This window comes from Lepidothrix coronata, unplaced genomic scaffold (genome assembly GCF_001604755.1).
Source record: "Lepidothrix coronata isolate B3197 unplaced genomic scaffold, Lepidothrix_coronata-1.0 Scaffold80, whole genome shotgun sequence".
Classification (NCBI taxonomy): domain Eukaryota; kingdom Metazoa; phylum Chordata; class Aves; order Passeriformes; family Pipridae; genus Lepidothrix; species Lepidothrix coronata.
Genome location: NW_016690260.1, coordinates 3,413,348 through 3,440,422, shown reverse-complemented (window position 1 = coordinate 3,440,422; position 27,075 = coordinate 3,413,348). Strand labels below are relative to the sequence as shown.

The window sequence follows — 27,075 nt, the reverse complement described above, 5'->3', positions numbered from 1 at the left end:
GGTACAGCAGGAACCATCAGTAAAGAGAGCGTCACTTTGCATTTTCAGGTAGCTGATTATATGGTGGGGCCTCCTCAGCATGTGTCACCTTTTCCCCCTTCTCTTCCGATGATAGTCTGAAATTTTTGTCTTCAGGCCAGTTTGTGATGATCTCCACGATCCCTGAGTGACTGGGATTTCCTGTTCGAGCTCGCTGTGTGATCAGCCCAACCCACTTACTCCATGTAGCATCAGGGGCGTGATGTGTGGAAAGGGCTTTCCCTTTTAACATGCAGCCCAGCACTGGCAGTCAGCAGGGGCTCACCCAGCTGGTGGCTGAAGTCTTTTTGCATAGCTCACAGCTCACCTGGGGATAGGGATTGGGTGATTATTTCTGGCTCTTTCTCTTCCTCCTGTTCAAGGACCGTGCTTCCTCTTCATCCCTCACTAAGCAAACTGATTTGGTCTTGGATTTCTTCTTCTGTACAGGGGCAATTGTTGCCAAGCATGGGTTGTTCCTCATGTTCAGCTGCAGTTTGAGTGGCCACAGTGCCTGTTGGTCTGCTTTCCTCCTCCTCCTAAGGGTGCTGTCTACTATGGAAATGTGTCTGGCAAAGAATAGCTGTGGCCCAGCTCACCGCAGCAAGGTACTGCTCTGGAGTTGGCACAGCATTCTCCTTGCAAGTATTCTGTCAGTTCAACAGGCTCCTGTAGTTGTTCAGGGGTGAACTTTCAAACCATTGGAACAGAGAATTTCCCCAAAAACTGGCCCATTTTCTCCCACCTTCCATGCCACTCTTGACTATCCACCCTCAGGGCAGATCTCTGAATGGCCTTCCTATAAATATCTCTCCTGACTCTAAACATGATGTAAACCATATTGAGGAGACATAGCAGACATAGCAATAAGACCATGCTTTCCTTAACATCCAGAGGAAGTTCTGAACTCACAAAAGCTGTTGTAACAGACCTGAAAGAGGAAAAGGGGGTGAAAAGCTGGGGAAGATCATTCTCCCCTGTTCCCTGCGCAGACTGGGTATGATTATTAACGTGCTCACAAAGGTAGTGTCTGAGGTAAGGGCAGCAGAGTAGCACTCAATGCACATCCCACATGACCCTCCTTGCCCTTGATTTTATCACTCATAAACTGATACCCCACAGCACAGTAACAAAGCAATCCCAATCCCTCTCCCTGCTCTGAAGAGGAGCATTGTGATGGGCACACTGTCTGTATGAGAATATGTACAGGGTTAGGTACCACAACCACGTGAACAGACCGAGCAACATTGTGACCGATGTCTCTGTATCTAATACAACAAATGCTCAGATCAAATTTGTTTCCAACTGCTCTGGTCATATCTGTTATTTCGTACCCCATGTTGGATACCAAATAAGGCTGTTGAGTTTTAGGAATGATGTTCCCCAGTTTAGTGTTCCCACTGCAACACTCCAAACTACAGTGCCGTGTGCTTGCTGCTCCCTCCCCTGTGGCAGGCTGGGGAGGAGAATTGGAGGTACAAAAGGTAAAGATAGAGGTTGAGATAAGAGCAACTTACTGGAAACGACAATGAAATAAGAAACAGTAACAGCAGCAATATTAATAAAAGGGTGTAAAAGAGAGGTGAATGTTTCACACGAAAAAAAAAGCTCACCACATGGGAAACTGTAATACTTGAACCACTGCCACAGTGCCCTGACTGCAAAAAGACCCCCTTCCCCCAAGCAATGGTGAGGTGATATAGGATAGCTGCCCCTCCTGGCCACTACAGAAATTAACTCTGTCCTGGCTGGAACCAGGACAGCTGCTTAATACAAACAAGAAATATGTGTATTTTCACAAATATCTTTTACAGGGTTTTTTTGGCAGAAACAAGTTTATATGTTTTATTTTTACTATGAATAACTGAAATTACTTAATTTATGTAGTGTAGTGATGCTTTGGACAGTTATTGTACTCTGCATCCTCTATAATGTTAAATAACAGAGTTATTATGTGATATACATGTAGATAGTCATGATCATAGAGATGTATTTTTTCATAACATTTAGGCTGTTGGTTTTGTGTTGTAAAGCATCTCAAAAGATTGGAATGTTAGTGTTAAACACCGTTCTTGTTTTGCATCTTTAGGTGTTTGATGTGGGTGATTGTACAAAAAATACCTTTCACAGATATATTTTAACACATACTTAAAATACCTACAATAATACAGGTATGGAGTAGTGTCTCCATATTGTCTAAAAGAAATAACTGGACTGTGTTGAGTTGAGGTAGTTCATTGTGGATTTTTGTAGCATAGAAACTCACCCAAGCTAAAGTACTTTTACAGACCTCATGGAATTCAGTCATTTTGAGTGACATGTTTTGAGTTCTGTTATTCAAGAAATGAGTGAATACCCAGAACTGGGCTTAAGGTTTGTCTTCACTGCATTGTTAGCTTGAGTTTGCCGTTGATTTATTGTATTTTCTGTTCAGAGCTGCAGCGTGGGTGAAAAACACTTCCAGCTGTTTGGCATTGGTGTGGTTTGAGGGTCAGGTATTGCTTATGTGAATTAATAACATAGTACTGAGTTGCTTCTTTACTTAAAATAACTCAATATTTAACTGTGAAGACAAGCCTAACTACATTAAATACCTTTTGAAATTAGTGCTGGCAGTTGCTCAGTATTTGTTTGTTTGTTTGTTTTGAAATGAGGATATTTTGTTGTTCGGGGTTTTTTATTTGGTTGTTTTTGTAAGGTTCTTAAAACTGTAGAGTAGGAGGCTTGTGTGTATATAAGTACTAACGTGCCCCATTGTGCTTATTTCTCTTGCTTTTGTTTGCCAGTGCATCCTGTCCTTATTTGGACTATGGCGGATCCAAGTTCAATTTAAATTCCACGTGTTTGTGTTTAGTATGATGAGATTCATGTTTGTTAGATGTGTTTTGACCTGCAGTTGTCTTAACATTTACTTTGAACACTATAAGATTTTATATGCAATAGTTTTTAACAAAGACTTTTACTAATGACTTACTGTTTTAATGGGGGCTAATACCTCATCAGCTGTCCTAGTTCGTGTGTTACTGAAAACCACCCAGAAATTTTGTAACTGTTCCCTCCCCATCTCCAGTCCTTGTAACCCCTTTTGTCTCTTTGTAAGTTATTCTTAAGAAAGCTCTTGGCCAAGTGACCAGATCTCAACAGATACATGAACCAACCCCTTGCCCTGAGGAGCCTGTAATTAGATAAGGCCACATCTTTTCCAGAAGTTTACCTGAAGCTTCAAAATGGGTGTTTGTGCTCTGGCTGTTGCATCCTTGCGAGCTCTCAAATTTGGATTCTTCAGTGGCTTTTTTCTGGTTCAGATTTCTCAGTTACTTCTCTGGAAAAAGTTTTCTGGAGTATTTGTGACCTTTGTAAACTATTTATACCGTGACTGCATGGAAGCAGAAATCCCCTTTCTTTTCACTGAGATTTCTAGTCTCATTGGATTTACATATTGATACTCACTTCTATAATATTTTATGTTTATTTTTTAGGGTTCTTCTCCAGATTAGTTTTAAAAGTTTCAATTAAGGTTATTGGGAAAACTAAAGCTGTTAGAAATTTTGTAACATTTTATTCTTAGGTAGTAAAACAAAACAAGATTTTCTGACTTCTTTATTAGTAAAGTCAGCATCTTCTTACCTTGACCATATCTTCAGAGGAGAACAAACAAGCATGCCTTTAAAGTAAAAGAATTTCCCAGCCAGTTATTTTAGTTTTCATTTGGATTTTTACCTGAAATGTGGAATATCCAAGTTGACTTTCTCTGCCCATTTGAGGTGGGTTTAAAATCCAGCTCTTCAATATTATGGGAAAACGTCCTGGGTGAGCTCTTGGATCCATAGCTTTACTCTCAGCATCCAGCTTGTTTGGTGCTGTAGAACCGTTAGTCTTGACTGACTTTGGGGGCAGACATCTCTGAGGGTTTAATGAGGATGAGAGAAGGGGGAGCTAAGATTGAAATACAGTGGACCAGGCTTCTTAAAGGAGGGATATTTGAAATCACTGATGGTACACCTATAGTAAGTTGAAATACTTTAATTGAAGAAATTTCTCACAGTACTGGAATGGAGGAGCAACTCCTATGTTAACTGGAAGTCAAATTCAAAATTAATGGAATAACTCAATCAGAACAAATTGCTGTACAGTATAATTGAATTTAAGTACTACCTATTTCTGTGGATAATAAGTGGTGATATTTGCTAAAATAATATTAATAAAATAAAGGATATAGGTCTTGATGCTTCACGAGAAGCTGACAAGTTAAAAATTAATTATGGGAAGATACATTTTTAGATATTTTTCCACTCTGCTGTGGGGATGTTAACAGCACATTTTTTTACATTTCCAGTACAGCTCATTTTCCTGTCTAAATCCTCAGCAGTGTAGCTGGATTTTGTATGATACCTAGTCTTTATTTTGCGACTTCTTGTAGTCTGGTCTCTTAATAAATGAAGCATGACTTATACCCTCCCTCAAATTTGACATAGTAGCTTATATGTGAAGTCCATGGGCTATAAGGTTTTTGTTCATAGTATATTTTCCAAAGAAAGATTGAAATCATAAGTGAAAATGTAGAATATGAGTAAATGCGCAGTAAAAGAAAAAGATGGCCAAGGAATTTTTGGCCTGCCTTTGTCCTAAAAGCTAGGGGAAAAATGTCCCGTTTTTAATACTGGCAGCTTTCTGTCCAGTATGTTGAAGTGGAAAAGTTGTGTGTGTGCATTCCTAATAAATATTAGGTCCAGTAGCGTAAATTGCACTAGGTATCAAATATCTTCTTTTAATAATGATGTGGGTGTTTTTCTTATAACTGTAGTTAGGCATTTACTCTTCTCTATTTAATATGAATGTTGTATTAGTGAGAAGTTGTCAGGTTATATTGAGGAAAATGAAAAATACTGTCTATCTTCTGTTCAGAGTCTGCATCTGTGGACAAGTCTGTATCCCATTCTTGCACAACTCCTTCTACATCTTCTGCTTCTGGACTGAATCCAACTTCTGCGCCTGCTTCATCTGCTCCTACAGTTCCTGTTTCACCTGTCCCACAATCACCAATTCCTCCATTACTTCAGGACCCAAATCTCCTTCGACAGCTGCTGCCTGCTCTGCAAGCAACCTTGCAGCTTAACAATTCTAGCGTAGATATATCCAAAATCAATGAAGGTAAGGATTCTTTAAAGTTGATGTAATCTCTCACACATGTTAGTATATTATTGGATGCCAAGCTCTAGTAAATGAAAGCCTTATTTTAATTGAAAAGTGCATAAATGAATCCCTAGGTAAAGTGGGGATTGGTTTTGTTAGTTAGACTTTTTTAACACTCAAGGTTTTCAGATTAATAAATGTTGATGTACATGAGCAGTCTAATTGAGATGGGTGACTTAATCGCTGTATCAGCATTCGTCTGCCGCACAAAAGTTCGTTAAAGCTCTTTGTTCTTTTGTTTCGTGTGCTGTTCTTTGTTTTCTGTAGTTTGCACTGCTGTTCTATTAATGTGTGTTTGCAAATACTGAAACTTCTAGGGATTCTTAAATCTTGTTACCTAACAACTTTTTTCTCTAGCATAACAAGTTAGCCTCTGAATAAAAGTAGCATATCAGCAACTGTGCTAGCAAGTTAAATTTTGTATGTGTAATCAGTGTATCCCTTAGATTTTTGTCACATTGGCCTAGTTTATTAGAAGACAGTTTATCACTTAGCTATCATGCCTTTTGCTGCAAGAAGAGGTAGAGTTGATGCAATTAGAATGCAATTTTATCTGATGTGGTGTCTGCGTGTGGCAGGTTACTGATGAAGGAAGTGGTGTGGGATTTTTTGTTTGCTTCTTTGAACTTGTACATAGATCACTGTTTGTAATTGGAAGCAAAACATTTACATGTAGTGCCCAGAGTTAAGTAACTTTCTAAAAGTGCAAACCATGAGAGTCAAAATATGTACAAAATATTCAGTACATTGCAGTTATTTATAAGAAAAAGCTCTCAGTTGCTGCCTTTTAATTAGCAAATGTTCTGGCTTCATTCAGTACTAATAGGTGAGTAGATTACTGTTTTGGTTTTTTTCCTGTGCAGGGAGAAACTTTTAAAATTGTAGTGCACTAAAAAAAAGTCTAAAAAAAGTAGGAGTTACCGTGGTTGAAAAATGAAAGATCCAGTCAAGACTCCAAAAGTATTTTATTAGAGAGCTGCCAAGTGAAATTTCTAGTCATTTTGTCTTGCCATATCTCAGCAGCAGCTGTGTCTGTCTTGGAACAAGAGTGTTTAGAACTGTTCTGGTGGGATGAGGGCCTGGTTGGGTCCACGTGGGCAGAGTGACTTCACCTTGCACGGCAGGGCTGCCCTTACTGTGCACATGACTCAGAGTTATTCTGTGCTTTTGCTGGTGAGTCAGTTTTTTCAGATTTGTGCTTGGGTGGATTGTATGTTCAGGAGGTCTCCCACAGAGCCTGTGGTTCTTTTTGGAAAGATTAGTTCAGTAGGTCATGGTTAGTTCAAAGTCTCAGTGGCTCATCCTATAAGATGATCTTCCTGTGTAGTGCAGTTTTAAAATGGTTAAAAAGGATTGATTTTTTTACTGGGAGGAATGACATGGGACAGCTAAACTCAGAACAGATAAGGGTTTTTTGTTTTGCTTTTAAGAAGAAACACAGATTTTTAACTGGAAAGATACTTCTTTTCCCCTTGAACAGAATGTCTGCCCCCATCTCTTTTACTGGGTTAAAGTGATACTGCTTTTTGCTTTTTTAAAAATTATTTTACTGTAAAAAAATTCCCCACACATTATGCTTACTACTGTAGTAAATTGAACAAATGTTCTCTTGGTGTTTACAAGAATTATTATTGATCCACAGGGTCAAGCCGAAGAATCAAAGTTACTTTTAAAAGAATTTTTTTTACGTGCATGTCTCAAAGATAAAACTACTAAATAAAGGACTTGTTTGACATTCCAAGTCATCTTGAGTTCAAGTCATTGAAAAATAGATCGAGTAGATCTTTGGTCGTTGTGGATATGGGAACAAAATCTGAAAGAAAATGTGGTTTAAATGTAATGAGCCAGTTTGAACAGTTTAAAGTGATGTTCTAGAATTGTCAGTAAAACAGAACGTTTGTTTTCAGTTCTAACAGCAGCTGTGACACAAGCCTCTCTGCAGTCTATACTCCATAAAATTCTTACTGCTGGACCATCTGCTTTCAATATCACCTCCCTAATTTCTCAAGCTGCACAACTGTCTACGCAAGGTATTCAGTCTTCTTTTCACTTACATAAAATTGTTACATTGCATTTTAAAAAGGCTGATACAATTTAAGTTTGTACAAGCTGTGTGTTGTTGTATCTTTGGCTACCGTGTGTGGAGGATATTGAATGACTTCTTTTTCCAAATATAGGTTAAAAAATTATTACCTGGGGAGCAGGGAAGCTGACACACAACTAAGTAAATCTGCTTCCCTGTCTTGCCTTTTGGGATTTTCTTTGTATGTTAACTAACTCTATATGAGTAATGTGAAACCTGTGCAAGGCCCTCTCAATTTATTTTGGACATTAATTAGATGTTACTTGATGTTCAGTATAAAACACAACTCTTTGAACACCCTTCTTGTAGTACTGTGCAACTGTGACTCTTGGAGGAGGCCTTAAATTCTTAAAACAAAGTTTGTTCTGTCTGGTGGGAAATTTTTTTTGGCTTCCAGGCAAGATATTCTTTCAGATATCTTCAGTATGTTCTCCTCGTAACTTAGTAAAGCTAGAAACTTAAACTAAATGCAGTCATCTTATTGAGTAGGTAATCAGTATTACTAATGCTGATTTTTAACCATGGCTGGGGAACTGTTGGTGGATGCCTAGAATGGGTAAATAGGTTTCTAGATAAACTGTTTATGGATTCTTTCAGTTAAATTAAGTTGACCAGTCTAAAATAGGAGTCGCAAATAATTTAGTCTCTGCATGTGTAAAAAGCATGGCCTGATAGTTTCTTCTCTTTCCCCCTTCCCTGAAGTTTTAGAAGTGGAGTTTGGGGAAAACAATTCTTTAGCTAGGATTGTTGTTGAACATTAGTTCCAGTTGTTCACCCTGCAGCCATGTCAAGATGAACATGTTTGTATGTTACCTAATACAGCATACTCCAAAGTACAGGAAGAAAATCTAATTCACATATAAGATAGGATATGGTTTTATTTAAAAGAATTTCCTTCCTTTACAGCTCAGCCATCTAATCAGTCTCCAATGTCTTTAACATCTGATGCCTCATCACCAAGATCATACGTATCTCCCAGGATAAGCACGCCACAGACTAACACTGTTCCACTTAAACCTTTGATGACTACGCCACCAGTATCATCCCAGCAGAAGGTGAGATCCTTTTTGTTTATGCCATGTGGTAGTAAGAAATTATTGTACATAATATTAAGCGTTGCTCCTACATATCCATGTGCTAGCAGTTTTATATAGGATGATAAAATTTGTATGTTGTCTTTCCCAAAAGAAACAGAAACAACTGGAAGCGACTGCTTGACTGTATTTTGGCAGTGCAACTCCAGCATGAAATTCTAGTACACTTTTCTTTTCTAGAAGAAATTTTTGTGCTGGCTTCAGATACTGTCTGCAGATACTATCAAGGCATCAGTATTTTAACAAAATCCATACAAAAACTAAAAAACATAATTCAAAGGCACCAGCTGATAGACTAGACTTTAGCCAATAAAAGATTTTTAGAATGGGAGAGAAATTCTTGTGGAAGTTGATTTGATGTAGTCTCAAATTTGGTTTAGAAATGTTCTAGGTGTTTACAGGTCAATAACATGATGTCCCTTTCTCTTCCTGCCCCCTCATCCCCATTCATTCAGAATTCTTTAATTGAATCAGTGACTGGGAAACATTAATTGAAGTTAACATAAAATAGCTCCTAAGGTTCTTCCTAAGAAGCATGACTCTAGACTTTAGGGTGAGACACTCCTCCTCCCCTTCCTAAAATCCCTGTTCCCTACCACAACCTCTGCTTAGCTAATGTGTCTTTTTTTTAATTTTCTGCTCACAAGAGAACCTCTCATGTCTTGAAGGCCTTTGAGGAGTACTTTTATCTTTGGGAGAACACATTCCATTCCTCATTTTAGTCAAAATGCCTCATTTCCTTACATTTGATTTTTTTTCATGGGTACAAAGAAAACCAAGTGATTCTCCCAGTTTCTTGTGTTTGGCAATGATACAATGAATTGTTAAAGCTTTGTGTGTACTAATCCTGGTTGTTGTCTTTGTTTCTGCCCTTGAATTACATCCTTAGTCTATGTCTTCACATCCCATAGCTAGGTGATAAGTAATGAAATTATCAAATAGCAGTCTCAAGATATTTGGCACTTTCAAATCCTGAGGTATAAAGAAGGATCTTCTTAAGTTATTTACTGTCACTAACTGGAAATTGATCTATTCTGGTCTCTACAACGCAGAGATCTGGATCTGTGTATAAATGAAGTTTGATTATCAGCTACACTGTAAACATGGTAAAAGTGTTATCCTTTGAGATCTTTATTTACAGTGTGTTCTGAAAGAAAACTTGTAGGAAGGACAGCCCCTTTCACCCCCCACTCCCCCCAATTTATTCTTCTTTTTTGAATTTAGATTCTTTAGTATCTACCATCCTGCTACAGGTGTTTTCCTAGAACTGTGCATGCAGTCTTGAACCTGCTGCCTTTTCCCCAGTATAGAGGCCAGCATTGTACCTGTGAAGTAGGTGGAGTGATAGGAAACTGCGCCTTTAAGAGAAAGTGAAGGCAAGCCAAGTGTTCTAAATAGGGCCAATCTGTCTTGGTTAGACCAACTATATAATTGAATATGCTTTTGGACACACAAGCCTTCCCTCAGGTGCAGAAAACTTAAATGCTAAATACAGGTTTGAGAAGAGCTGATATGAGTTGTAACTGCAGCAAGGCTACCACTGCTCAAAACAACAACATGGTGTTGGTTATTTTTTGTTTTGTTATGAGAATCTCCACTTTCATGCAAGAGCTGTGATTGCCTGTAGTTAAGTGACTTGGCATGCAGGGTTTCACTTCTGGTATTTTTAAAATAGGGTATTCTGTATTTTATTGATACATCTATAGAAGTTCTTCTGAAAGTGGCGATATCTGTATTTTGACATACAGTGGCACATTTTGAAATTATTATATGGTAATCCACCTTTTTGTTAAGATTGCACTTCAGTGAGGTGAGATTGCACATCTGGTTTATTTTTGAAGCAGGTATAATGTGTTTGCAGTCAAAGTGGTAAGTGTAGTAAATTTCTGAGTTACTCATTCTAAGCTGTAATGTGTTTGATGCAGAATGCTTTTAATCCTGATGGACTGTTGTTCATTATTATAGACATTGGCAAGTTTTTATTTTCATCCTTCTGCAAAGACGTTATAACTCTTACTATCCTGAGGTATCATAACCATAAAAGCTTTCAATTTTCTCATTACCTCAAGTAGCTTCACAGATAGCTAAATAGAATTAGTGATAATGCTTGACAGCAGGATCTTTTCTTGAGTTTTATATTCCTCAGATCTGCTGCTAACAGAGCTGTTGAAGTATTAACATGAATTGTTTGTGTGTTAGTCCCAGAAGTAATAAATTTTGGTTCAGTAGCACATATTTTCCAGCTTACTAGGGAAAGAACTGTCTTGATAGTTCTTGTATTTGTGTAATTCGGTTCCATGAGATGGGATTGAGATGAGAACTTAGGTGGTGATAGCTCCAGTGTGTGCATGTCTGTTTTAGTAGTCCTTCAGATATGTCAGGCAGGCGAGCTTATCCTGTTCTAAGAGTTTGAGTAAATTATGCCTAATCAAGATGTGGTGCTGTGCCAGGACACACTTGGTTTCAGAGCACAGGCCCATGGGCTTAGGGCAGACAAGGTTGGACTGGCACTGTGCAAGCAGAGCCCAGTGCCAGATGCACAGATACTTGGGCTGGCTCTGTTACTTAGGGCTGCTTGAACACGTCAGTGCTGCTTTTGAGCTCAGGCTCGTGTGTCTGGATGGAGGTGTGTTGTGTGCACACAGCAGCTTGAGTGTCACAGACTCAGGATCCTGGGTGTCACATTTTGCTTTTTAGCTGGGCCTGTATTGTGTGATTAGAAACTGCTCTGAATTTCTGCACAGTAACTGTGTAAAGCACATTACACAGACCTGTCAAACTCAGAATATTGCTTGTGGTATTTTTTTAAATTTATTTAGCCCTTACTGTTCTTCTATTTCCGGTATACATATTTACAGTCTTTCAAACAGTTGGAAAACATGGAATAGTTAAGAGCTTTTGTGGCTGCTTTGTCTCATAAATCCCAGTTTTTCTTTACAATCCATTTTCTTTATTTTTGCCACCTAAGGAGGTGATTGCTTTTCCAGTTTGGATCTGCAAGGTGATGCTATTATCTCTGGTGGACTTTCCTTTTGAAATTATTCCTTCTGTTTGAACAGCCTTGATAGTTAATGTCTGCTCACAAGCTGAGCAAAATTCAGGCATTGATAGCAAAGCTCTTCATGTCATACATTTCATAAAGGTACTTGGGTAGTCTGTTTTCATAAATCAGTTTAGGAACTGCTACTGTTTCACCCCCCTCAACTATATAGTTGTGTTGGTTTCAACAGAGTAATCTTACACTGATCTTGCTCTATCTTTCTAGAACCGTGACCTTTTCCTGTACTATTCAGACTTTTTTTTTATATATGTCTATTAATCTAAAAACCAGAAAGAACACACTTTCACTCTGATGATAATTTTAAAAGGTGACTTTTCCTCATAAACATATAAGTAGGTTTGAATTTACATTAAGATTCCAAGTGTACTTAAATAAATCAAGTTAAGTCTTAAGTTTACTTCAGCAGATACTGTCTGGCTTGCCATGGTCTGTTTCACAGGAGTCTGTTTCTGAAACAGAGAATTTCTGGAGGTTCAGATGAGCAGTAGTTAGTGATCTACACCAACTTGATGTCAGCAAATGCCAGACAGGCTGCATGATTTGTTTTTTGTCTTCATGGAGCCCTGGAACCCATTTTTTTCTTTGCTCCCTCCCTCTCAAAATTGTTAACTTGGTTTTGCAGAGTGGGGGATAAATTTTGAATCTGATCCTCTCTTGTACGTACTTTAAATTGGCTGAGATATGAAAAGCATTGGGCAAAAACAAGTATCTTGAACGTCATTTACTGTAACTTAGACATTAGTGTATCCCCAAACTTTTCATCCAGTTATAGTTCAGAAATTCACAGACAAAAAGTCTGTATCTCACTGCTGGTGTCTCAGTATCGTGTACTGAATGTGCTCTACAAAGGAAAAGCAAGAAGCTACCGGTGACTATTTTTTTAGTCATTCATGAGTTGAGAACTGACAGAACAGTTAACGGGGGGAGTAGCAGACTGATAAATATGCTTTCGATTTTCTTTTCCATTTCTGGTAGAGATGTTATAATGTGGTTGTGATGTAATTCTGCTCTTGGCACTGTGTAATGTATTTTCAAGTAGGAAACCCTTAAATTTTTAAGTGAAAATTTTTATTCGGATAATGGACACCTCTTCCAAAGTTGAAAATGAACTTGGTTCTCAGCTGGAAGATATGGTCAAAAGTGATATTGAGTTGAACTATTTTACCTAATAAACTTGCAATATTTTGACAGGTCAGATGATCTAAATTTGCTTCCGTTATGTCTATTAAGTACTCCTTCTGTTTTAGGAAAAAAGCTCTCTATCACAGCTGCGGAACTAGAGATGATTTCAAAAAAACCCCACCTCATGAAGAGAATAAAAATTCTATCAACAAAAGACCTTGTATAATAAAAAGCCCCACCAGTGTTGTAATTTTTAATTTCCCTGGTTTTCTCTGGTTCTTAACGCTTGCTCTTTACTGTGGAGGAAATCTAATGAAGTTTTGAACTTTGCAGGTTGCTACTCCAGGTGTTAAACAAGGACCAGCTTCCCAGGCAGCACCTCAGCAGCCAGTAATAGCTGACAAGCAGGCAGGTCATGAACCTGCCTCTCCACGAAGTCTTCAGCGTTCAAGGTACATTGAAACACTTCTGTTCTGTCCTCAGTTTTTTCCTCTGGATCAATGTGTGTTGTATATACTGCAGTCAGAGGACTCTTCTTTGGCCTGTCTATTGAACATACGATTTAATGCTGTTGCTACTGAGAGGATGCAGCTAAATATCTTTGTTACAAATAATGTGGTAGATTCTCCATTTTAGGATAACCACAAGAGTTCCATTCATAGAAGCAAAATAGAATTCATATTTGTGCCCTGTCACTCTGGAGTCAGAGGATTTGTGGAGTGATTCCTTGTATTGTGATTTCTGAGTTTGGAGTTTTTGTCTCTGTGCAGCTATGGAATTAAATGCTGATTTTGTTAGCATTAGATGTTTGTGGTGTCTTGCTGTAGTGTAATTTGATTTTTAAATTAATATGAATTTTTATCAGGTGATTTTACTGCTTTAGTGAAAAACATTAAAAATTAAGTAAGTTCCACAAATTCTTTTCCTTGGCCAGACTTTGTTGTCAACATTGCAACATATTCAGATGTTGCAGGATATGAATGTTTAACCGTTGGTTTACAAGAATCTGGGTTTAGAATCTGTATCTTGTTTGAAATTTTTTTTTTGGGAAGGTGGGCCCTTTGTAGTGTTGGATGCTGTGCATTTTATGATATTGGTTCCAGGGGCTTTAATCAAAGATCTGTCATAAGATCCCTTGGTGATGGAGTTACAGTCTAGAACTGTGGCACGAGGAAGTTGCAGGTTGACTTTTTTTAGAAGTTCTGTAAATCTACAAGGTGTTGCACTTAAAACCTGCATTTTAAGAGTGGTTGAATAAGGTGTAGGGTATGGTATTAAAAAGCAAACAAACAAACATCACTCTTTCATTGTCAGCATACCTGAAGCTACACAGTGGTGCTTTCCAGATCATAAAATAGCGAGGTCCTTTTGTCTGCCCTTCTGGGACTAATAGCAAAGGGGACCTTTGTCTGTGTATCATCAATGCACTTATTGTTAGATTTTCAAATCGTTGTTGGTTTTGGCTGTTTTGTGGGGAGAAGGGATCTGGTTTGTGGTTTGGGAATTTTGAGGTGTTGGGTTTTTGTTTGCTTGGCAGTTGTGTCCCAGTAACTGGCTTTACTGGAGACTCTGTGATATTGATGAGTTTGAGGATGGAAGCAAATCAGAATTTTTTGAGTTTTTAATGGTGACTGTTTTACAGACACTTGATTCCAATCTTTGTCAGGTTACAAACCTACAACTCATTTATCTCTTTGAGGAGAATAAAGACAAAGTGTACCAGCTCCAGTCTGTAGTAATTAAGGATGGAATGATGGATGTTTAAATCTTTCCAAATTACAGTACCAAAAGTAAAATTATACTTTGCAGCACTCTAAACCTTTTTATGAGGAGTGGTGAGGTTTAGGGGCACAGCTCTCAGTCACAGACCCTTTTGTTCTTTGCATGTCATCCTTTCCCCATAGGAAATTGTCCTAAGAAAGATAGTCTTATCCTTGGAAACATTCACCATGGCCTGCAGTCTGTGTGAGTTGATATTGGTGGGCATTTGGCCTGCTAATCCATAGCCCACCCTCCTGAGTACAGGACTTTCTACTCTGGCATAACCCTTACCCACAGTGAGTTCCCTTTAGGGATCTGCTGGCCCTTTCCAAACCATTGCTCCATTTGGCACCAGCATTTTGGTGGAGAGAGCTGAGTTTGTCCCAGCAGCTGCACTGCTGCAGCAGGGGGGTCTTGCAGGTAGAACCATCCCATAGTTGAGGGGGAGGCAGTGCAGGAGGCAGTGCAGGCCAGTGTGAGATACTGTGACAGTGTGAGTATTGTATCCTGTATCAAATCAATACACCTTTGGACTGGTATATTGTGCATCATGAGTTCGTGTGTTTCAGTTTGCTTTGGAAGTGCCTCATTTGCAAAAAGTGGAAGATTAGGGAACTGGATGACTTGGAAAAACCTGTGCAACTTGTATTTTCTTCTGTTGAGTGCAGTGGAGTTGAATGAAAGTGGACCAGCTCAGGTGTAGATTTACTTTCTGCAAAAGATTTCCTGTGTCCAGGCAGTATTTCTGAATTGATAGAGAACAGATTATTCCTTTGGAGGTGAAAGCAGTCAGTTGGATTCAGGACTGCTCTTGGGGGCTAATGTCTTTTACTTGTATAGGAGTAAACAACAGCTTGGCAACCTGAACTATGGACAGATGGTCCAAAATCTTTTCAGCTCTGTGAATTAAGGTTGCATTTTTCTGCACATTAAATACAGATTAATTGTGCAGAAGTTAATCACAAGTACATTCCCTTTGCTCTTACTACTATTAAAATTTTGAAGTGAATGGAGATAAAATTATTTTTAACTTGTTGGGGAGGAAACACTGTCTAAAAAATAACTTAGTAGCTATTGCTGACTTTAAAGTTGTGAACATTTCAGCCATGTAAGTTAGGAAGTTAACACAATGCAGGCATACAGCGAGTCTGTCTGTTAGAGATTATTCCAAAGACATGCCATGAATTATGGCTGCTTTAAAAATGAAACTGTTTCTATAATTAATAGTTTCATCAGGTTGGTAGTTTCTTTCTGTTTCCAAAAAGGACTGGGAACATTTTTCCTTTGTCTTGGAAAAGTGCTGGAGGGAGAACATGTTTCATTCCATCTTTTTTAGGTTGTAAGATATTGTAGTTTGTAGAAATGTATTTCAGAACCATCCTGTCCTCATGCCCTTGTACACAACAGAGTAATCTTACACTGCCTCTCTGGGGGCATTCCATTATCTGTGGTATAGTCAGTCTTTAACTAAGCTAAGGCAGGTATTTGCCTTTAGTGAAGCATTCAAAAATACAGTGCTAGTTTGGAACTACTATTGCTGCATTCGTAGCTCCCCCTGCTGCTAACACAGCAGTGCTAGGATATCTTGTGACAGTATGTTTTAGTCATAATTAAGACACAGCTGTATTTTTGAGAAACACACAGATTTTATTAATTTTTCTGAAGCATTTTTGATGTGTTAGGTTGATTTTTTTGTTTTTTACTGATGAAGTAGGAGTAAGAGAAGCCAGGTTGATAAATGGAGAGAAGGCAAATCATAGGGGGAACTTTAATTCTATTAGAACTAAGGAGTAAATAAGCATTGAAGGTTATTCCTCAATTCTGCTTTGTTAATAAAGGTAGCCTTTCTCTGCACCATCACCATGTTGATGCTGTATGAATACAGAGAAACCTAGAATAATTTAGATTGGATGGGACTTCTAGTTATGATCTACTTAAGTCTCAACTTAGAGTAAGACTTGCAAGTTTGAATTGCTAATGTCTCCAAGCATCTTCTTCTAATGTTTGACTACCCTTATGGTGATTTTTTTTTTCCCCTCATGCCTAATTAGAATTTCCCTTGCTGCAACTTGTGTCTCTGCCTCTTGTCCTGTCACTATGCATCTCTAAAAAGAGCCTGACTGACTACTCTCCCCACAAGTAGTAAAAATCTGTAAGAAGATCTGTCAACCCCCTTCCCCTCAGCCTTCTCTTTTCCAGACTGAATAAACTTTCAGCTTCTCCTGATACAGCATGTGCTTCGGCCCTTAGTCACCTGTGTGGTCCCCTGCCAGATTCCTCTGGTGTGGCAGTTCAATTCTTGTCTGGTTTTGGGCTCCCTGCTATGTAGTGCTCCAGATACTGTGAATCTCCTAAGCTCTGAAGAGAGGGGAGGAATTGCTTTTTTCAGCTGAACTCTTGCTAATACAGCCCAGCATGTGCTTGGCCTGACTCACCTTTAATTTGTCAACCAGGATCCTCAGGTCCTTTTCTGCCCACTCAGCCTGTGCTGTTCTGTGGGTTGTTCTAGTATTGTTGCACAGGTTTATTCCACCCTCCGTGCAGGACTCTGTATTTGCCTTTTTTGAACTTGGTTCCTGTCTGCCCATTCAGGTACTTCTGAATAACAGCCTACCCTCCAGCAGACTGACTGCTCCCCCCAAGCAGGTGTCATGTGCAACCTCACTGAAGGTGCACTGTGTGCCGCTGTCTGGGGTTTTAATAAAATGTTAAACATTCTTGGTCCCAGTGTTGATCAGTCACTCCGTTGATTGGTCTTCATACTGCTGACTGCAGCCTTTGAGCCCAGCAGTTCCTCCAGTTTTTCATCCACCATACACATGAAAGGTGGATTGGATAAGCGAACAGCTTGGCAGGTGGTGGCACAGGCCCTTCTAAGTCAAGGAAACAATGTCACTGCTTTGCTCTTGTCCTCTGAGCCAGTCATCTCGTCATAGAAGGCAGTGAGGTTGGTCAGGCATAATACCTCCTTGGTAACTCTATGATGGCTTTTTTTTTTATGCCTTTTAGTCTTCCATGTAGCTGGAACCCCTTCCAGGAAGACTTGCTCCACAACTTTCCCAGAGGTCAGTTGGCCTATAGTTCCTCAGGTTGTCATCCTTGTGCTTCTAAAAGATGGCTTTAACATTTGGAACCTTGCCTGTTCCCCATGCTGCTTCAAGGTGATGCAGCACCTGAGTTATACTGGCCAGCTCCCTGACTGCTCTTGGGTGCCTACTGCCTGGTTCACGGACGTGTGTCCTCTTGGCTTAACTGCTCCTGGACTTTGTCCTCTGCTGTAGGTGATACTTTGTTTTCACCGACTGCTGATGTGCTTGGACCTGTGGGAGGTCTGAGGGTAGACCATACCCATAAAAACACAGCAGAAAAAAAAACGTTGCACTGTCCTAGCCTTTTTCATGTCCTTTTTCTCTAGATCCCCTTGCCTTGTAGAGGGGCAAACCAGCTTGTTCCTTAACTTTTCATTTGCCCTTGATGTACAGCCCTTGTTGCCCTTGACCTTCTCGGCTACTTTCAACTACAGCTTAAAAATCTGAATGCCATTTTTTCCTAATCAACAGAACATTTCTACAATTAAGTGTTTGCAGTGTAAGTGGCATTGAAAGAAGTTGAGCCAATTACTGAAGAGAACACAGAACACTTTTTTCTCCCAGTTACTTTAAAGGGATGTAACTTTTGCAACTTCTGATGCCTAAAATGAAGAGAAATTTAATAAAGTGCCTACCAAAATTTTTCTGCACAATATTTTTTTCATATTCTAAGCTTTTAAACAAGTTTGGGGATGATGAAAGGAATGAGGTTAAAGTCTTTAATGCTGCAGACCAGTGTGTTGTACCTAATTGCATAGAATCATAGAATGGTTGGGGTTGTAAAGGACCTTAAAGATCATCTAGTTCCACTGACCCTGCCATAGGCAGGAACACTTTCACTAGATCAGGTTATGCAGAGCCCCATCCAACCTTGCCTTGAACACTTCCAGGGATGAAGCGTCCACAACTTCTCTGGGACCCCTGTTCCAGTGCCTCACCACCCTTCCAAGTGGAGAATTTCTTCCTCATATGTACTGTATATCTGTCCTCCTTCAGCTTAAGGCCATCCCCCGTGTCCTTTCACTACCTGTCCTTGTGAGAAGTCCCTCTCCAGCTTTCTTGCAGGCCCCCTTTAGGTACAGGAAGGTGCTCTAAGGTCTCCTTGGAGCCTTCTCTTCTCCAGGCTGAACAGCCCCAACTCCCTCAGCCTGTCTTCACAGGATAAGTGCTCCAACCCTCTGATCAACTTGGTGGCTTCTCTAGCCTTGTTCCAACAGGTCTATGTCAGAGCCAGTTTGTTGGCTGTTTGTAATTCTTAGTGCTGTAATTCTTTGCAAGTGTAAGTTGATTAGGATAAATGTCTGGGCATTGGACTACAAAGTTGCATTTTGTTAGGATGTTTTCAGTCCTGAAGGGAGCAGGTTAGGTGCTGAATCAGGAGGCACTTAAAATTTGGTTTTCCTTCATAATACTTTCTTACTCGTTGCCTGCAAGTGATAGAAAGTTTTAAGAAACAGACTGTAATTATGGCCTGTGTTGAAAGCTGCTGCCAGTGGGAAAGTTGTTAGGAGTAATGTCTAAGTACTTACACAATTAATACTAGTATTTCTCCATATATGTAGGGGCAAAGAACATGTAACTGTGAGGTACCACCTTTGTTTCCATGAGTATGTTCCAGTAAAGCAGTCAAGTCGGTGACTACAAATACACTGCTCCTGTGATACTTCTGTTCTCCTGAGTGCCTTAAGTGAGGATGTGCAGTGTCACAAAACCGTCTAGGTATTTGTGTTTTGGGATTAGTAGTAGATGGTTACTCCTCAAATCCCATATGGCTGTATTTTTAGATCAGGACATTAGGCTTTGTTCTTCATGGTTATTGCAACACTATTAAAAAAACAGACAAACAAAGAACTCCAACCAAACAACAACAAGAAGAAACCCAATGCTGTTAAATTGTAGCACTTAAACTGTTCCCATAAACATAGAAGGTTTGTAGAAAAGTGGCACAGATTTGGTCTACGAGAAGGATTTACTTGTGGTTTGAATGTTTTATGTATTTTTGTGTCTGGAAGCAATGAATTTCAGTGTTTATTTCTCTGTAGGGTCACAGATGTTTTTAAATGCTCATCTTTATTTTTTTTTTCATTCTTTCTTGTAGTAGTCAAAGAAGTCCATCACCAGGTCCAAATCATACCTCTAGCAGTAGTGCATCAAACTCAACACCTGCACCGCAGAATCCATCTGTACGACCCACCTGTTCATTGACACCTACGCTAGCAGCACACTTCAACGAAAACCTTATAAAGCATGTTCAAGGCTGGCCTGCAGACCACGCAGAAAAGCAGGTGAGTTCACCTGTGCTTTGTTCCCTGTGAGAGTGCATAATGTGTAGCTTAAAAATTGCTTTTCTTACTCAGGTTGCTTTTTATAGGAATTAAAAGTATTTAAAAAAAAAAAAAGCCTGATGCTTGTCCTTAACCAGAAGAGAGGAGAAGGAAGAGAGATTAGGCTAGACCTGCTGGTTTTACATGTGATTGCCTTTCAGCAATTGAGTATTTTCAGTCTTGCTTAAGGTTCCAGTGCTTTTGAATTTCAGCAGATTTTTTTTTTAATAATTATATTTTCATTATGTGGAAAATGTTATGAATTAGGTGACAGAGTTAAACTGTTTGAGACTACTCCACAGTTTTACCTACTGAGTTGTTAGCTGTACACAGTGAAAAAGGTACTCTGCCTTGCTTGTTGTACCCAATTTTTAAGATGATATGGAGAACTCAGACTAAATTTGGGCTATTTTTACTTAATGGGAAACCCAGTAGAATTGCCATCCATATTTTATAACTAACTGCATGAAACCTATCCTGTTGTTGTAATATAGGGAAACTGGATGCATGTCAGCTGCTTGGAATGTGTTACTCAAAGGAACTGTATTGGTTGTTGAACCCGGTTCAAGTCCTTTTACCAGCTGCCCTGTCTGGTGCAGTCTGTTCGGGATATTAATCTTACCTAGCCCAGTTTACTTTGGTCTTTTGAAGAGTGGTTGCATGCTGGCACAAGCCTACACTTGTAGGGAGACTTTTGGGTGATAACTTTCAAGATGACTCTTAAAAGCACAGTCTAGACTGATACCCTGTTAGGTATCAGTTTAGGTATTCTTGTTTCTTTTCATTGATTTTTTTAAAATTTTAAGACGTTACCAACCTGCACTGAGTCAGACCACTGAGCCATTGCTGTGGAGCGTGTTTAAGGAAATGGTGCACCACAGGCATATATGATTTATATAGTGCTTAGGTTTTTGAGGTTTTTTTTTCTCTTATTGGTAATAAAGAGATAAAAAAATTCAGCTAATGGTAGGCAATCATGTACTCAGTTGGATACTTTTACCTTGGTAAAGGTAAAGCCAAGTGTTATGTGCTTTATTGTTCTGTCTGCTCTTTCAGATTATTTCACATGACAGTGTTGTTTATAGACTAGTTTTGAATAGTAACACTTGAGGCAATAATGGAGATATTTGATATAAAAGAAAAAGTGAATGAAAGTATAGGTGCACTACATAGTGAAGAAGGTGAGAGAGATCAAAGTGGAAAGACTAAAATATGTAATGCCTTGGTTTCTTCAGGTAGATGCCAGGTGCATAGTGTAATTTAAAATTAGGATATAAGAGCACACGCCAGAGTAAACTAAAAACTAAATAAGTAAATAAATTAGATGAGCCAGGGCAGGTATGTGTTAAAACAGCAGACTTGAAGAGATGTGCTGCGCAGTAATTAGTAACTAAAACAATTCTTGAACCACTAGCAGTTATCTCAAACAACTCATAAAAAAAGCAGTTAATATGGAAAACTGAAAAACAATCCAGTAATTAGACTTGTGCAGTGAAGACATGTGAAGTGATATCCTACTGGAGGCCAGGGTACTCCTGGATGTTAACACAGTCCAGAAAAGCAAACTTTAAATGTAGGGAATTAGAACACAAAGTGCTGCTTTGAACTGGAGAAATGCCAGAAGCTGATGAAGATCTGTGCTAAATAACACTATTTTTGGGAAGGAAAAAACAAGTATACAAGTACTTAAGCAGATGCTGTGCATGAGTCTCAGTAGGCAGCTAAGCAGCACACAGCCGCTTGCTCGCTCTCCCCCAGTAGGATGTGGGGGACAACTGGAAAGGCAAAAGTGTGGAAACTCCTGAGTTGAGGTAAAGGCAGCTTGATGAGTAAAAGAGGGTGGGGAAAAGTGATGCAAAAGTAGTCACCACCAGCCAGCCCTCCAGTTTTACTGCTGAGCTTGACATTGTATGGTATGGAATATCCCTGTGGTCAGTTTGGGTCAGCTGTTCCAGATTTGTTCCCTCCCATAACCTGTTTGCTGCGTGGACGGCGGTCAGAGAGAGAAAGAGTAAAAACCCTTGATGCTGTGTAGGTTCTGCTCAGAAACAGCTAAAACATTGATGTGTTACCAACACTGGTTTGGTTGCAAATCCAAAACATGGCACCACATGGACTGCTATGAAGAAGATTAACTCCATCCCAGCCAGACCCAGTACAGCAGAGAATAACATTGCTAAACAGTAATGCCGCAGGGAAGGCTGTATTTGAAATAATTTTTGCCATGTGCTGCTTGCAAGAAGTTCCCTTTCCTTATTGCAGTGTACTGCACAGGACCTCAGAGTAATTATACTGGTCTCCTCGGTGCTGTTGAGGAGTTCTCTGGAGTCATATCCAGTTCAGTGACAAGACTGCACAAATTGGGAATTGGTAATAGGTCACGCCCTCTAAATTTATACTTCTGCCTGTCTCCAGTTGACTAAGTGGAGATATTGGAATAATCGAGTTTGTCTGGAAGAAAACACCTGAAGAGGGTTGCAGAGTTTTTTTTTAATGTATAAGGTAGCTGGAAAGTAGATGACATTCAGTTACTTTTGTCACTGTGGGTTAACTTAGATGGGAAATTTAAGTTTGCCATTGAAATAATGGACGGAGAGTTTGAATTGCTTGAACAAATTGCTTTGGAAACTGAGAGTCCTGTCACATACTGCCTTTCAAGATGGTCAGGTAAACATTTGGTAGGACCAAGAAAATCTAAACTATCCCTGCCTTAGCATAGGCCTGGGTTAGTTTCTTGGCATCTAGGGTTGTTAATTTATGATTCTAAACGGGCTTTTATAGAGAATTTAATGTACTGATTCAGTACTCTCTTGAAATTAGAGTGCTTTGCTGTTCCAAGGCGCACTCATCCAGCAATCCTCTGGCTACAGCCAGTTGTTTCCAATGCATGATTCAAAATCCTAACCTTAATGTGTAACCATTGCAGGCATCAAGATTACGTGAGGAAGCCCATAACATGGGAAGTGTCCATATGTCAGAAATTTGTACTGAATTAAAGAATTTAAGGTCTTTAGTTCGAGTATGTGAAATTCAAGCAACTTTGCGTGAGCAAAGGTAAGTGTGTGCTCTGTATTTATCTTTAGTTTTCAGGATGGTATTAGAACTCACATTCTGGCATTGTTTCTCATGAGTTCTGTTTGCTGGTGACTTTGTAAATATGCTGGTACTTGCCACATTTGCAAGCTGTCTACAGTGTACATTCTACCTGTTCTCCACACAGACACCTCTTAGCCTCTAGTGGATAGAACCAGATATGCAACTTCTGTGCCTGTTTCCACTTGCAGAGAAAAGTATCTTTGCAGATACTGTAGTGCATGACAAAAAACTGGCTAACTCAGTATTTCAGCATGCTTCTAGAATATCTGCCTGTACACGATGCATAGACCACATCGGTACACATCTGCACAGTTTATGCTGGTGCGAAACACTGAAGGTTATATGAGACATCTAATAGGTCTAAAGCTGGAGCAAGTTTGAACAGGTGTAGTTTACATCACAAGCTAAGGAAAAGCTAATGCTTGCTTATAGCAAAGTAGACTTTGTTTGCTTCTTAAGTCAGTAATAGCAGGTGTTTTGTGTATCACTGAAGCGATACACAACCACGCTGTAAAGACTGTTGTGCGAGACTGAAAACTTTAGTTTTACAATACATGCTCAAACTTTTCACCAGTAGTCATGATCCTGAATCTGCTGTCGTACTCAGTTTCCTTTCTGAGTGATGTCATCCCAGCTATTAGGTCACACTGCAGTTTGAACACAGTGATTCTGATTTAGTATTTGAAACTGCCTTAATAGCATTGCATGATGTTTAAATAGCTACCTTTATCCTAGAAGCTCTTGCATTTTGGCAGTTAGTAAAGCAATCCTTTAGTCAGAAGCAGACTATAATATATTTGTAAATCTTTCCTGATAAAGAATTGAAAACATCCATTCTTTGTGAAGTTTTATTTCATAACTTCACTACATAAATTACAATTTTTATAGTATATTTAATGAACTGCTTGGTTTCTTACAGGGTTTATTTCTTAAGGTGTCACTTCCATTTCTGAGTGAGCATTTGATCTGAAATAACATGTCAAATGTCATTGTTCAGCTCAGTGAATAGCATCTTGTTTCTTGTACACTATGTATCCTTAAGCTGTCAATGAATAACGATTATTATGACTTTGAATCTATGGTAACACGTATCTTTTATTTTTGCTGCAATCCCAAAGATGTGGAATACGTGGCATAAGTAACAAGTTGATGGGGGAAGGCTTTCGCAAAGGATGGGATTATTAAAGGCAATACATTTGAATGATGATATTATTTCTGTACTTTTGCACAGAATAGAACTATTTTATTTCTCCTGAGAAGGAACTTCATCTCTAGGCAAAGCAAATATGTTGTTTTAACCATAACTGACAGCATGTGAAAAGGCTCTTTTAGTTGATTGCTTTATTTTTTATGCCCATACCTTTTAAGTTAAATGGCTTTTTTCAGTGTGTCTATTTTAATAATTTTTCACCTACTTTTTGGTAGAAAATTCATCTTTAATGAACTGGGCACATATTTGAAAAGTGTTCTACAAAAGTCTCCTGAATTGGATGCTTTTTCCTAATTGATTAAAGTTGCTTTGGACTTTATAGAATATTTATATGCAGCTTAAAAAGCATAATGAAATAGAGCAACTTAATTTTTGGAACTAAGGTTTCAAACACACCAGGTCTCTGTGCATCTGCATACAATATTTGGAAGTTATTGAAGAGATTGGGAATTAACTTAGTATCTGAATTTTATTAGTGGAGCTAAAGAACTTGGTATCTTTCACTGAGATTGTAGAAGTACTTGTGTAGATGTTATTTAATATATCTGTATAATGGAAATGTTTATACTAATTTATTTCTTTTCTCTTACAGGATACTATTTTTGAGGCAACAAATTAAAGAACTTGAAAAGCTAAAGAATCAGAATTCCTTCATGGTGTGAAAAGTTGTAAACAATTGCACATGGTTTTGAGTACAGGAACTATTAAACTGATGCCCAGTCTTAACACTTTTGAGCTGCATTTGAGTAGACTTTGGACCGTTGAGCTGGGCAGAAAAAAAAGTTGACATGGGGAAGGGGACAGGAGGGAGTCAAATTCAGGGGAAAGATACAAGAATGATTTGTAAAACCCTTGAAATGTAGATTTCTTGTAGATGTATTCTTCACGTTGTAAATATATTTTGTAGAGTGAAGCCATGGGAAGCCATGTGTATCAGAGCTTAGACATCCAAAACTAATCAATGCTGAGGTGGCTAAATACCTAGCCTCTTACATGTAAACCTGTCTGCAAAATTAGCTTTCTTTTTTTTTTTCTTTTTTTTTCTTTTTTTTTTTTTTTAGTTAATTTATCGTTCAAAGATCTTTCATTTCCTAAAATTCAATGCAAGCGCCAGGCGATCTGTGTCTAAGGCTGCAACAGTTTGGGCAATGTACAAATTACCACGAAACAACTGTTTCCACACTTGCACCGAGTCAAGAGCAGTGCTTCTCCATTTCTGTTTTACAGAGAAATGTTTTTCATCTTCTGTGTTCCATTTTCCCATGAAATCCTAAATCTGATTTTACCAGCTTTTTAATGCTTCTAATTTTCTCTTTTCTTAAGGCACTGTTGCTATGGCACTTTTTCTATAATCTTTTCATTCCTGTGTACAGTAGCTTAAAATTGCAGTGATTGAGCATAACCCACTTGTTTGTATAAATTATTGAAACGTATTTCCATTTGCACCCTGTAAGAATGGACTTATAGTACTGCTGGGCATGTGTGCTGAAAGTACATTACTTGCTCAAATATAAGGAAATAGCCCAATGAACATGTTAACATGGTTGTGGGAGGGGAAAGAGGAAAAAAAAAGCTAGTCAGATGTGAATTGTATCTGTTGTAATAAACATGTTAAAGCAAAGAAACACTGGTTTTCATTTCCTTTGGTCAACACATTAAAATTTGGTCTGTTTGGGGACTCTTTATTAGAACTGTTCTTGTTGAACATTTTTGTACTTAAATAATTCCTCAAGGGAGGTTTTGTTTAAAACTTGTAAACAGGAAAATGTGTATAAAATATTTAATGAAATATAAAATTCAACAAGAATGATTTAAGACACCTCCCCGAAAGTTGTCATATGTTAACTCCTGGTTTACCTGTCTTGATATTATGACATTTCATTTCGAAGGATGTTTGTGTTGTAGCTAACTGTTTAAGTCTGGTGCTGACTGCTGTTCTTAACCATCACAAAACGCTGAATTTGTGTAATTGGAGCAACCCACCGTTTGAAAATGGTGGCAAAGCTCAGCTTTGTATATTGTTTCCTAAAGTATATTAAAAATAAAAAAGAAACTATTGCTACTACAAAATAAATGTGACTTTTTCTTTGCTTAAAAACAACAGGAGTGATGGCAGTACTAGTTTAATATTTGCANTGTCACAGCAGTCTGTTAAGTAGGAAAGATTGTAGGAGATATACTGAAAAAAAAGAATGCTAAAGGTGTTGGCATGTGATGCTATGTGTTTTGTTCCTACAAATACTTTCAGCACCAGAAATGTCACTTGATTTTTGTGTTGAGTGAGCTTGGACTTATTTTTAAAAATGAGGTTTTCATCAGTGGAAGCTGAATGCTCTGACCTAACAAGACATTTCAAATGGAACAAGTTGAAATACCTAACTAAAAACAACAATGGGAAATCAGGATAGATGAACTTGTAATTGTTCTTCACTTTTTAACCCAGTACGTGCTGTTGTGTTTCAGATCACGCAAATGTTTGATTTTTCTCAGAAAATGGGAGTAACCTTGAACATACATTGTATCTGCATTTTTAGAGACCCAGAGCTGAGTGACAGAAGGCTTCCTGAGACTCGTATTTGCCTTACATCCTATGTCATGTGGTGCTCATTATCTTGAGGTGGCCCGAGTGCAGGGAAATAGCATCTGCAATGCGTGGATGTACAAGGGATCTCTCCCCAGTGGTTGTCCTTAGTTCAGGTATTTTGCTGCTTAGTTTCTTGCTGAGACAAAGATTGCTTCCATCTTAATAGATATGCTGCATCTATTTAATATATTTAAATATATTTAATTTATGTGAGCTAAAAAGCTTTTTGTTTCCTTTTGATTCTTATATTGCCCTCTATAACATCCTGTATCAATGAGCTTCACAAGTTAATTTTACTTGTGGTTTCTGTAGTGACAAGCTGGCATTCTGTAGATTGCTTGGTGGGGGAAAAAGCACCAATTTTTCTCCTTCCTATCTTATATCTGAAGCTGGACAACAAAGGAATAAGCAGGTACACTGAGACCTGTTACTAGATTACC

The 27,075-nt window shown here is 38.6% G+C and overlaps 1 protein-coding gene across 1 annotated transcript in view; it reads left to right on the top strand.

Annotated features, from left to right (window-relative positions):
• Nucleotides 1-26,121, top strand: part of WAC (WW domain containing adaptor with coiled-coil) — a 57,826-nt gene extending 31,705 nt beyond the window's left edge. Inside the window, exons 8-14 of the mRNA XM_017820249.1 lie at nucleotides 4,924-5,169; nucleotides 7,119-7,241; nucleotides 8,201-8,349; nucleotides 12,905-13,023; nucleotides 19,520-19,706; nucleotides 22,672-22,799; nucleotides 24,644-26,121. Coding sequence (XP_017675738.1) covers nucleotides 4,924-5,169; nucleotides 7,119-7,241; nucleotides 8,201-8,349; nucleotides 12,905-13,023; nucleotides 19,520-19,706; nucleotides 22,672-22,799; nucleotides 24,644-24,713 — 1,022 coding nt within the window. The 3' untranslated portion in view covers nucleotides 24,714-26,121. The remainder of the gene's footprint in view (nucleotides 1-4,923; nucleotides 5,170-7,118; nucleotides 7,242-8,200; nucleotides 8,350-12,904; nucleotides 13,024-19,519; nucleotides 19,707-22,671; nucleotides 22,800-24,643) is intronic.
• The last annotated feature ends 954 nt before the right edge of the window (nucleotides 26,122-27,075 follow it).